General features: G+C 42.0%; 1 protein-coding gene across 3 annotated transcripts in view; it reads left to right on the top strand.

Annotated features, from left to right (window-relative positions):
• Positions 1-13,394, top strand: part of LOC116257364 (DExH-box ATP-dependent RNA helicase DExH14) — a 122,353-nt gene that overhangs the window by 81,780 nt on the left and 27,179 nt on the right. For 2 of the 3 annotated variants that reach the window (XM_031634010.2, XM_031634007.2), the window contains exons 41-46: positions 566-633; positions 709-874; positions 963-1,025; positions 1,449-1,544; positions 1,665-1,832; positions 11,415-11,588. In XM_031634010.2, coding sequence (XP_031489870.1) covers positions 566-633; positions 709-874; positions 963-1,025; positions 1,449-1,544; positions 1,665-1,832; positions 11,415-11,588 — 735 coding nt within the window. Of the gene's footprint in view, positions 1-565; positions 634-708; positions 875-962; positions 1,026-1,448; positions 1,545-1,664; positions 1,833-11,414; positions 11,589-12,375; positions 12,451-13,394 lie in introns of all 3 variants that reach the window. The other variant, XR_004173362.2, reaches the window with a different exon arrangement.

Below are 13,394 nucleotides of genomic sequence, written 5' to 3'. Positions count from 1 at the left end.
GTCTCACAAAGGACAGGTTTTGGGTTCTTAAAGGCAATTTGTCCATGGTTCAAGACCGTGCACAACTTGAGGGGGAATGTTAAGACGTGATGGTTTGTAGGTTATTGGATCTGAATCCTTTACAGATCTGGTTCTAATAAGTTATGTTGTATGCTGTAATAATGTTTTACTTAAGGGTATTCTTGTGAAAACTTAGTCTTAGGGTATTAACCCACTTTTTACTAATTGAATGAACCACGTCTAGGGCTGCTGAGACATGCAGTTTTCTTTAAGCTCTGTTCTCTTCCTCTGCTCTCGTTTTCTGCAGTGATAGCTTCTAGAGAATCTCACAAACATATGTGCATTCCCTGAACAAGAATGGCACATTGTTTGAGAAGGCAACAGGCTGTGCAGAACACAACCAACCTTGTCAGGAACATATTAAGTCTTTTTACTGTGCACTGTACAAAAGCACCACGCAGGCCAATAATCTAATTTCAACTGTCAGGTTACATGCTTCAGGAAGATCTCATCGCAGAGAATCTGGTTCAGAAGGTTTTTTTTTTTTTTTTTTTTGCTCTTATAGGTGGTGAATCCTGCTTATTATGGATTGGAGGACGCTGATACCAGAACTGTGAATTCTTATTTATCAAGGTATGATCCTGTAGTCTCAAAAATTTATCTTTTCTTTTTTTCATTTTCATTTTAATTTTTTCCTTTGATGTATAGGTTGGTGCAGAATACATTGGAGGATTTGGAAGATAGTGGATGCATAAAGATTAATGAGAACAATGTTGAACCTTTAATGTTGGGAACCGTAGCTTCTCAATATTATCTTAGTTACATGACAGTGTCGATGTTTGGATCAAACATTGGACCAGATACTTCTCTTGAAGTGTGTTTTATAACATATCATCAGATTTACAAGATTCATACTTGAATTTTGAAAGTTGAACCTTTCCATTTGTATTGTCACTTTCTAGGTTTTCTTGCACATTCTTTCTGGTGCAACAGAATATGATGAGCTCCCAGTGAGGCACAATGAGGTAGCTTTTGTCACTGTAAAGTTGCTGCTCATTTGCACCACGTTGTTCTCTTTCAGTTTTATTTGTTACTGCTTTCATTGTCATTGCTATTTTGTTATGCTTCGAGAAGTTTTTGTTAGCAATTATTATGGGAAGGCTTCTTGGATGTCAGCAGAATCTTGAAGAACTAAAAAAAACAAAATGTTTTTTTTTTTTTTGGTTTAAAATTTTTAAAATGGAAGGTGCTTGAATGGAAGGGAAAAATGTAAAACTTTAACTACAGACAATCACAATCTGTCTGAAATATGTCAGAGATGGAACGTGCTGATTTTAACTATAGACAATCAGAATCTGTGTGAAATGTGTGAGACATAGAACATGTTGTTTGATTTGTTTATGTAGGTATTCGACTTTCTCTGTTGACTTGTGATGGTTTATTTCCAGGAGAATATTAACAAAACATTAACAGAAAAAGTTCGATATCTTGTGGATGAGCAATGCCTTGATGATCCACATGTCAAAGCAAATCTGCTTTTCCAGGTTAAGATGTTGTTTTGTGGAATGATGACTGATGTGATACTGCCTATTTATCTTTTAAGTTTTACTTAGAAGATGTACAATTGTCTCATTTTTTCATTCCTGTTCTTCTTTTGTATGCAGTCTCACTTTTCACAGTTAGAGTTGCCAATCTCGGACTACGTTACAGACATGAAATCAGTTTTGGATCAAAGCATACGGATTATCCAAGCTATGATCGACATTTGTGCAAACAGTGGCTGGCTTTCAAGTGCAATCACATGCATGCATCTTCTACAGATGGTTATGCAGGTATATGACCTTGTAATTTTCATATCTTCTGCATTATAGCCCTTGTAGGCAATTCCTGATTAGTCCACAATTGTCCACAATCCACTCTCCCATACCTTTTTCTCCAGACATAGCAAGGGTGCGATTAACTTTCACATGATCAGAGGCCTCAGTCTAACTGGTCTCAATCTGACTTAGGAATGCACGAAGCTCACGAATATGTTCAGCAGAGATAGGAGTTTTTCCTTCATTAGGGTTAGTGACATCAGAAATAGGCTTCTTTCCACTAGGAGTCCTCCCACGACTATTCTTCTTTTGAGGGTGCAAATCCCAACAAAACTCCATGGTATGGCCGGTTTTCTTATAGTGAGCGCATTTCCAAGGAGGTCGGGTAGCCCCCATAGGAGCTCGGCCAACAAGGGCAAACCTCTCAGTGTATGAGATATGGGCCTCTTTCATCCCTGTAAAAACACGACGTCTTTGCTCTTTAGCTTCAACACGAGAGTAGACATCTTCAATACTACACAGTTCATCAGAATTAAGAATGTGATTCCTTATGCCTTTGAAATCATCGTTGAGCCCTTCTAAGAATACAAACACCCTGTTCTCCCATTCTTTGGTCCAATGACGCAGTTGGTCCTGTGGACAACTCCAAGCATCATCAGAGTAGTAGTCGAGCTCCTCCCACTTTGATTTCAACATCGCATAAAAATCAGCCACGGAAAGTTCCCCTTGTCGTAGGGCATAGACATCCTTCATTAACTGATACACACAAACAACCTTCTTCTTTTGGCCATACATTTGTTCTAAGATGTACCACATGTCTCTTGTAGTCCTCTTGCGAAGAATAAGAGGTTGAATATCAGAAGAAACAAAGTTAACAATCCAAGTCTTTACTTGATTGTCTTCAAGAAACCATGTATCCCATGCCGGGCTAGTCTCAGGTGGTTCACCATTCTTCCCATTGACATAGGCAATTCGGCCCCGACTAGCGATCCCCATAGTGATAGCAACAGACCATTGAAGATAATTTTCCTAGTGAGACGAATGGTGGTAACGTGAACAGGTATATTTTCAGTTCTAGGGGCCCCAACCTCTGCCCGGTCAGTATTAACAGTTGAAGAGGCTGATTCTGCCATCGCGAAGCAGTAACTTAATAGTCAATGAGCGAGGAGAATATGCCAGAGACACACAGCAGCCTAGCAACGGACAACCAACAACTGTGACAGAGAATAATACCAGAGAGAGATCGGGCGATGCAACTTAGACGGACAGTGTTTGCAAGCGCTGGCAGCCCAGGCAGTGGACAACAACCAGACACCGTGCAGCAGGCGGAAGCTGAGAAGAAGGCGGGGGTTTGGAAGATACTCTCGTTGACCAGAGTAAGAACCTCACTGATCATGTCATACCCCAACTTTTTGACCCTCAAACAAATTTTTTTTTCTAAACATAAAGCATTGAGGTGCGACTACACAACAGTTCAAAAAAAAAAGAGGTTGCTATGTCATTCGAAACAATGGGGCAACTTTCATTTATATGACAATTTCAGTTCATACAAAATCACATTTATGTATGACAAAATGCTCCAAACCACATAATTGATGTCTAACAAAAACAAGACATCAATAAAATCAAAATAAGACGCGCGGCACTACAAGGGACCCAAAACCTTCCCAGTAGGATGTGAGTGAAGCCATCTGATGAACCTGCTGCCCTGGGTCCGCCAAAACCTGAGAAAAAGAAACAACTGAAGGCTTAGCCTTCGCAGTATGACAACAAGTCAGAAAAATCCCAAACCCTCTTAGGTAGGACTCAAATATGAGATAATCACAATCATAAAAACAAATTATCATCATGTCGTGTCAGGGCATAGTCACATCATTTGCCTAAAAGGCCCATCACATAGACCACGACATGTAAAGACCACTCAATGGCCAAGATAACACAATTTCGATTCACATGCACATCACTCACATACATTTCATTCACATACTTTTATTTTCATTAGCTTCAGTGAATTGACAGTTCCTGTGTGTGCAAACACAGGCACATGCACACCGCGGGCGGCCTACAGCCGAGGCACAACCCCCGTGGTGGCCCATAACTGTATGGCTCCATTCTTGCTGCAGTGGTAGAGCACTCATCCATGAGTGTGTGAATTTCAAGGAGAGATACTCAGCCTTCCCTAGGACACCCAGGTTGGGAAGGCGGGAGCCCAACGCTCCAAGCACATCACACAACAGTACCCTGGGGCCTTGCACCGTCTGCGCTCCGAACAGGCGAGACCAGCGGCGAAGGCGGGACAACTCCCAAACACATAGCCACATCCCACTGGCCTCTCATCTCTTATTTTTTCATTATTATCATTATAATTGCACATTCACAAAATGTCTGGCTAGCTCATGAGGTTGGTACACTTCACGAGTGCACCCACACCTTCAATTGCCTCCACACGAGGGCCACACAAATCATTACATTCTTAGCTAGCCGTCATACAGTACGGGTACAACTGTCCTCCAATTCATTCATTTGCATCATTGCACGCGGCAATGCATATGCAACGAATCACAACATTCACATTCATAAAAACTCACATCTTATCAAACACATCATTCACATCTTTAAAAACATAGCCAAATCCCGGAGAGTAGTCTCGATTCGTGATTGGCTCGTAGCTGTCCTAGGCAATTATCATTTTAGGATGCTTTTTAATGCACAATTGGGGTCGAGAAGACACTCGACTCGATACTCCACCTCATTTGTCCTAAGCAGTTATCAATTCTAGCATGCACATGCAATGCGTAATATTTTCAAAATAAGCTTCTAATAGCTTTTCAAAACAAATCTTATCATATATCAAATCATTTGCATGCATACATACATTCACTCACAAAATAATCATTCAATCACATCACAATCTTAAGATCCCACGAATCTTAGGAACACACATTCACACGTTGGCCCTCAGGTAGGGATTTTCCTGGAATACCGCCATAGCTGTCGCGTATCCACAAAACACTTCAAAATGCCTCATGCTTCTCATCTTGTTGCTCAAGGTTTACTGGACGTACCCAGTGTACCTACAAACATACACAAGTGGTAAATAACTAATTCTCTACTGGTTTCGCTCCACAATCAAAACAAATAAAAACAAAATCATTGAGGCATGCCATTGCCTCAAGAGGGTGCCAAGTTACAAGCCCTCCAATAGGCCTCTTTCCAACTTCTTGACGTTGCCACCAAACGTCAAAACTCAATGCTTCGATCAATCCATCACTAACACATTTCTCATTAACTTTCTTTAGTTGAGGCGTCTTCCCCGCAATTAAGATTCTTAACATACAACACATATGTACATGTATAGAAGCCTATTTCCCAAGCTCGTTAAAACAGTTCTAAACCTTCACCACAACATCACAATCTCTACTATGCTTCCCTATTGCTTCGAAAATTAACGTAACATGTTAGAGGAACCATTATACACGTAGACACTCGTCCTTCTCAAAATGGGCATAAACTTTCCCCAAAATAGCAACATCTCTAGAATGCATTTTAAATCATCCAATCTTTAGACTAGCATGCTCAATTATTAAATATACATGCTCCAACAACAAATATTCAACAATTCAAGCTCGATTAGGTCTCTCTCTCCCCAATCTTAGTGTCCAAACTGTCGCAATGTTCTTGGCAGCCACCTCAAGCGTTCGATCAAGTGCCAAAGCCCAAGATTGCTTGCTGCCCTCACTAACCACACAGCCTAATCGCTGAAAAAAAAGGGGAAGACAGACTTCCCTAGCTGAAATCCAAACATCCAGCAATAAGTACGATGAATATCAACGAAAGGAAGATGAAAAGAGAGGTCTGCCATGAGAAGAAGGCAGTTGGCAAGGCAAAAAGGGAGGCTCGGCAGAGAGGCAGGGGTTCGGTTGAGGGAGACTCGCACGGATAGGGAGAGGGAGCGGTCAAAGGGGAAAGACAGGCAGTGAGGGTGAGAGTGCGTGAGAAGGGAGAAGGAGAAGAAGGAAGAGGTAGAGAGAAATCGGAAGCCTCACCTGAGCGCTGCTGCTGCCGCCGTTCTCGTCGCCGCCCTGCACCAGCCTCCATCTTCTTCTTCTTCTTCTTCTTCTTCGCGCTGGCACGAAAGGCAACAAAGGGGGACTGAGAGGAAGACGAAGGAGAAAGGCCCTCGCGTCGGGTTCCTTCACGCCAAAGGGTTCGGGTCCGGGTCTGGACCCGCTCCAACCCGACCTGCAATAAAACGAGCATTACAGATCAAGCGACAGAAGACCCTGCGGCACAACAAAGAACAACAACAACAGGAAGTGGTGGCGGCAGGGAGTAGCAACAGCGGGAAGCAGTGGCAGACGACGAACGTGGCGTCGGCAGAAATGCAGAAACAATAGACGACGCACGACAGGGCTCCACGAACAACGTACCTAAACCTCACGGCTGAGACAGGTGACGGCAAAGCTCGAGCGACTTGACGACAGCAACCACCTTGAGTTGGGCAACCACTCGAGCAATAGTTGCAGACAGAGCACCGACTGCAACCTCAACGTCTGTTCTAGGAGAAATCTGCCTAACGTTGGGTGAGTATCAGTGGCAAGCGGCGGCGCAGAGGGTAGGCAAACTGGACCACCGCAACCGTCGATGGACTATGGCTGGAAGTCCATGACAGCGGTCGACGAAGCTCCACTGAGACTCGCAACTGACTGACTACACGTTGAACGCAGGAAGGATGACTGACGTTGGGCAATGTTGACGATAGAGGATTCTTCACCCAAACGGTGTTAAGGGATTCTCCGTCGAAAATGAACAGTAAACTCAGAACCACAGAACCAGTTGGCTCTGATACCATGTAGAAAGATTGAAACAAAAACAAGACAACAATTTTAACATGGAAAAACCCTCAACACAAGGGAAAAAACCATGGAGAAGAAATCTGGCGCCCACTAGCAGCCAGACGTTCTCTCTCTTCAATTTTCATTTTTACTTAATTTAGGGTTACAATGGCTTAAATAAAGCCCAACAAGATCAACGGTTTGGATCGGGTCCAGACCCAGACCCGAATCAGATACAAATAACAGCACGTCAACAATATGCTTATATATGTCTTGTGTCACAGAATTAGGTTGCATCCTTTATTTGGTTTTTGAAACCAGGCCACTAGAATTATCACAAAAGACGAACGCATAAGTCCAGTACCACATATAAATGATTGTAAAATTTCCAATAGCTCTACCTGGCTTGTAACACAATAACCATATAGAAAGGGAAAACACTTGACAGACACAAACTTATAAATACATCAATCCAGTGGCTATAGACACAAGTTTGCGGAAGTGATGATAATAAATATCCAGAGCAAACTATAAACCATTATTTAATAAATGAAAAACAAGGTGAAAGGAGGTCCCAATATCATGCTAAGGTATGATAACGACCCTGCCTCTCATGCTTATATGATGACTCACATGCATAGACTTCCTTGTAGCTACTTTTGTTTGTTGCATGGGCACACACAGGAATCTTGTACATGTGCCCCTCAATGTACATACTATGTCCAAGAGAAAGCCGTTAGCTTGGTGTTGATGCCACGTAAGGTATGCACCTATTCAAATGCGGCAAGTATGCAAATCACCTATATTGATGAACACACGGACTACGATGCGCCTAGTGCTTTTGACAAGATAGGATTTTACACAACCTACCCTATGCATTGTCTCTTGAAAAAATAAAAAGGTCAATTTACTTTAATTACAACTTTATATTCTAATATTTTTTCCTTCCTATTAGAATTATAAAAGAAGACAATTCTACAGATAAGGTTGAACACATAAATGATTATATTGAAGATGTATTACCTCTTTTTCAGGAAAGCATTGGGTTAGTAATTTTAGGTTTTAGAAATTAAAATTAGAAACATGTTCGACATTGTTGCTAAATATTAATGGTGAGTTAATAGATTTCTCTCTTTCTATGATGTAACTTTTAAGCCTTAATTCTTCAACTTCATTAATTTTGATATTTCAAACTTACTAGGTATGTGCATGCTGCGTAGTGCTGTCTAAGCTGTGCTCTCAAGTAATTGCCAAGGCCGCACCTAGTGCTTCTGTCACACCCCGACCTTTTAACCCTCAAACTATTTTTTTATTTTTTTATTTTTTCTCAAAACATAAAGCATCGAGGTGTGACTACCAAACAATTCAAATTGACGATGAGCCAAGCAATACAAAACAATGGGGCGAACTTTCATTGATATAACCATTTTGTTTCCTACAAATTCACATCTATGTGCATGACCAAAAAGCCCCAAAATCAATAACATTGATGCCTAACAAAAAAAAAGACATCAATAATCCCAAAACATGACGCGCCGGCACTACAAACGACAATCCCAAAACCACCCCAGTAGGACGTGAGTGAAGCCATCCGCTCAACCTGTTGCCCCGGGTCCGCCAAAACCTGAAAAAGAAAACAACTGAAGGCTCAGCCTTCGCAGTATGACAACAAGCCAGGAAAATGCCAAACCCTCTCAAGTAAGGCTCAAATAAAGGGACAAATATCAACCCATCTATCGTCATGTCGCGTCTGAGTGCGACACGTAAAAGCCACTTGATGGCCACACTAACACAACATCAGTCACATGCGAAGCATGCTAAACATAACACTTGCATTCATATCAATCACATATACGTCAGTCACATGCATTCTGTCAAACACATTGCATTTTCATTAACTTTAGTGCATTAACAGTTCCTGTGGGTGCAACACAGGCACGTGCACACCGCGGGCGGCCTACAGCCGAGAGACAACCCCCGTGGTGGCCCATAACAGTATGGATCCATTTCACCCGCTGCAGCGGTAAAGCACTCATCCCTGGATGTGTGAAGTCCAAGGTGAGATACTCAGCCTTCCCTAGGACACCCAGGTTGGGAAGGCAGGAGCCCAACGCTCCAAGCACAACACACAACAGAACCCTGGGGCCTTGCACCGCCTGCGCTCTGACAGGCGGGACCAGTGGCAATCAAGGGGGACGTCTCCCAAACACATAGCCACATCCCACTGGCCTCTCATCTCTTAGTTATTCATTCTTATCATTATAGTTACACATTCACAAGATGACTGGCTAGCACACGAGGTTAGCACACTTCCCGAGTGCACCCACACCTCCGATTACCTCCACATGAGGTCTATACATACAGTAACAGTCATTGCTAGCCGTCATACCATACGGGTACAACTACCCTCCAAAACATCCATTTGCATCATTGCCCATGGCAATGCATATGCAACAACATACACATTCATATCAATCATCACATCAATCCTCACATAAATCATGTCAATCACCTCTTCGAAAAACTTAGCCAATCCACAGAGAGTAGTCTCGATCTGCGGTTGGCTCGTAGCTGTCCTATGCAGTTATCATTCTATGATGCTTTCTAATGCATAATTAGGGTCGAGGAGACACTCGACTCGATACCCCACCTCATCTGTCCTAAACAGATATCAATTCTAGCATGCACATGCCAATGCGTAACATTTTTAAATCGAATGACTAATAATCTTTCTAACCCATTCATATCATGTAAGCAACATACACATACTCAATCACAAAACAGTCAATCAATTAACATCACAATCCTAGGATCCCTTGATCCTAGGAGCACCCAATCACACAATTGCCCCAGGCAGGAATTTGCCTGGAATGTCGCCATACCTGTGGCGCGCTCACCAAATTCTTCAAAATGCCTCAAGCTTCGAACTCAAGGTCGACGGGATGAGCCCGGTGCACCTGCAAACATAAACAAGAATAAGGTTTCTACTGGATACCTACACCAAACAAACAAAAACGAACAGATACAAAAATAAAATCCTTGAGGCACGTGTCATCGCCTCAAGAGGGTATCGACAGGTAGTGTCGACCAACAAGCTCTCCAATAGGCCTCTTCCTTTACGTCTTGACGTCGCCTCGAATAATCAAAGCCTTCAACCATCAATCAAACCATCACTAATTCCTTTCTCAATAACGTTCTTTAAGTAAGGCATCAACCTCAAGTCACATCCCAATACGCATATATCCCTAAATAACTTCATGATACACCTGTTTACCGAAGTCTGCGCTACACTCCCTAAGACGGTTCTAAATCTTCCCCACAACCTCGCAATCTCTACCATGCTTCCCTAAAGGTTCGAAAATTAATCCATCATGCTAAAACGATCATTAAGTACATGAATCATCACTTTCCAACGCAAATCCTAAGTTTCCCCCAAAAACAAAATTACTAACATGCGTCCCAAAATCATCAATTCTAAGCTCTAGCATGCTCGAACCATAATTATACATGCTCTAAAAGATAAATACTCATCATTTTGAGCTTGATTAGGTATTGCTCACCCCAAAACAAGCGTCCAAACTGCTACAACCCTTCTAGCAACCACTTCACACGTCCGATCAAGTGCCAATGCTCGAGATTGCTTGCTGTCGCTGCTCACTACACACCCTACTAGCAGGTAAGAGGGGAAAAACGTCCCCTAAACTGCAAACCAACCCCAAACGCCCAAAAAGTTTAACACAAACTCTGTTGCTAGGAAAGACCCACGGTAGTAGTGGGGGAAAAAAAAACTGAAATAAACAAAGAAAAGGGACGCTGACAGAGAGGAGAGACAGAGAGAGGAAGGGTTCGGTCAAGGGGGAAAACGGCCGTGGGGTGAGAAGAGAGAGAAAGAAAGAGCAGGCGGGGGAGTGCGGGTGAGTGAGAAGAGGGTCGAGCAGTAGAGAACCAGCGGAAAGAGGGGAAAGAAAGTGGCGAGAGAGAAGAAGAGGGGACGTGCGACAGAGAGCAAAACAAACAAAAGGGCATGAGTGGCAGAGCAAGAAAAATCGCACGAGAGAGAGAGGGTTTACCCAGCCGCCGCCACCTCCGTCGCCGTCGCCGTTCCAGCCACCACCACCCGACCGTCACTCTCCTCCCTCTGCGCTGCCACAGGAGACCACCGGAGACAACGAAGAAGGAAGGGAAAGGCGAGGGAGAAGGGCCTCGCGTCGGGCCCTTACGCGAGTGGGGGTCGGTTCCGAGTCTGGACCCTAGCTCGACCCGACCCATCGAACCAACGCGCGTTACAGCTTCTGGCAACATGGTATTTTATTCTGTCTGTTGTATAGGTTGTGTTACCAAAATTGAAGATATCAAAACATGTACAGGTGTTTGATTGAGATTGATGTCCTTCCGTGGATGAATGTAGTCATTTGCATGACTTCCTAATGTTGACTGGTTGGTCATCTTACCTTTCTGTTGAAGAATGTTACTCCGGTACAAGTCCCTTTGAAACACGGCATGTTTGTTATTTCTGTGCAGGTGCAATATGGGCTCAAACAGCTGTTTTCATTTATTAGTTGTTGACCATTTTGCTCTGATGTTTGTTGTACCATTATATTTCCTTGAATAAGATTAGGGAGTCCTTTCTTATGCACACTGGTTTAAATTTACTGAATGATGTGGGCGGACCACCACATTCAGGAATTCTCTTGCTCTAAATTAAGCTTCGTTATTTTATTCCTTTCTCTTATATATCATTGAAATGTTATTGTCATTCCAGGGACTGTGGTTTGATCAAGATTCGCCACTGCTAATGCTTCCGTGCATGAGTAGTGATCTTCTAAGGTTCCTCAATAAAGTAGGTATTAACAGCATCCAACAATTAGTAGAGCTCGGGAAGATGAATTTGCAGAAAATGGTTTCCAGTTTTCCATCTGCTTCTCTCATAGTTCAGGTGTTGTTAACTACTAAACTCTTCAATGCATTGGAGGTTATCTATCATACAGAAATATTTGTGTATGTGGTATCATGCAATAAGGTTGTCAGATTGTTGTCCATAGATTGTCTATGTATTTGAAGCATTTACCAGTATTCTTGTTTTTTGTCAAAATATTGCCTTAAAAATGGAAGAAACTTAGAAAAGGAAGGATGAGAAATTGTGAAAAAATGCTGATATTTTTGGAAAATTTGCAAAGACATTCTTTTCATATTTTTTTTAGTAACATGTTCTTTTAATATATTCTGATTGTCTTTGATTTGCTCTTAACATTTTAATAACTCTTTTCTATTTTTACAATGTTTTGTAAGGAAGTTATTAAGAAACTCAAATTTTGTAATTGTTTCTGATATTGTTGATTTTTTGTCTTCTGATGTACATATGCATGTGTATAATATATACTCTATTATACACTGTTATTTTTCAATATTTTTTTCAGTATTTTTTTTTCTTTTGTTTTTCTATTTATCCAGTTGACTGTTGAACTGGTTCTCGGAGGTCCTAATGGCTAGTTCAACAGTCAACTGAACTAGCCTTTGGCTCCTCCAATCGCTAGCCCATTGTGGGCATTTTTTTTTTGTCTTATCTCTTTCTCCTTTATATATATCACCTTGATCTGTTGTACTATTCTGAACATGTTCTCATGTTGTCTTGTGCTATAATACTATCTGATTAATCATTTTCATTGTATCAAGTGGGGGCTTTGTGCCTTGACCTTTGTAAGAATCTTGCTTTTTATTTCAAGGTCCTTAGTGACTAAGATTATCGGAGGCAGACTGTCACTCGTGCACCAGTGCTGCAATGTGAAGTGTGTTTGTGGGTATGTATATATATGTATGAAAATTCAAATCTGGCAGCCACCAGACATTGCATCCTAGATGGCTAAATATTTAAAAGTCGTGATGCATGATAAACTATTGCTAAAGACATCATAAACCGTTGCTAGTGTTTCCATTGCATGATGTTTTTAATAATCGTTTTCAAATATTTTGTCATCCAGCGAAATTTGGCAGCTGGCTGATTTCAATACCTCTACTAAAATTAAGAGGCGAGTATATCCTTGACCTAAGTTGTCACTGTAACACCCCGACCTTTTAACCCACAAACTCTTTTTTTTTTTTTTTTTAAAACATAAAGCATCGAGGTGTGACTACCCAACCATTCAAAAAGACGATGAGCCAAGCAATTCAAAACAATGGGGCGAACTTTCATTTATATAACCATTTTGTTTCATACAAATTCACATCTATGTGCATGACCAAAATGCCCCAAAATCATAACATTGATGCCTAACAAAAAGAAGACATCAATAAAACCAAAACATGACGCGCCGGCACTACAAACGACAATCCCAAAACCTCCCCAGTAGGACGTGAGTGAAGCCATCTGCTCAACCTGTTGCCCCGGGTCCGCCAAAACCTGAAAAAGAAAACAACCGAAGGCTCAGCCTTCACAGTATGGCAACAAGCCAGGAAAAATGCCAAACCCTCTCAAGTAAGGCTCAAATAAAAGAACAAATATCAACCCATCTATCGTCATGTCGTGTCGGAGTACAACACGTAAAAGCCACTTGATGGCCACACTAACACAACATCAGTCACATGCGAAGCATGCTAAACATAACACTTGCATTCATATCAATCACATATACGTCAGTCACATGCATTCTGTCAAACACATTGCATTTTCATTAACTTTAGTGCATTAACAGTTCCTGTGGGTGCAACACAGGCACGTGCACACCGCGGGCGGCCTACAGCCGAG

Source organism: Nymphaea colorata, chromosome 7, assembly GCF_008831285.2.
Source record: "Nymphaea colorata isolate Beijing-Zhang1983 chromosome 7, ASM883128v2, whole genome shotgun sequence".
NCBI lineage: Eukaryota > Viridiplantae > Streptophyta > Magnoliopsida > Nymphaeales > Nymphaeaceae > Nymphaea > Nymphaea colorata.
Note: the sequence above shows the minus strand (reverse complement) of the source record. Positions and strands in the feature narration are given on the sequence as shown.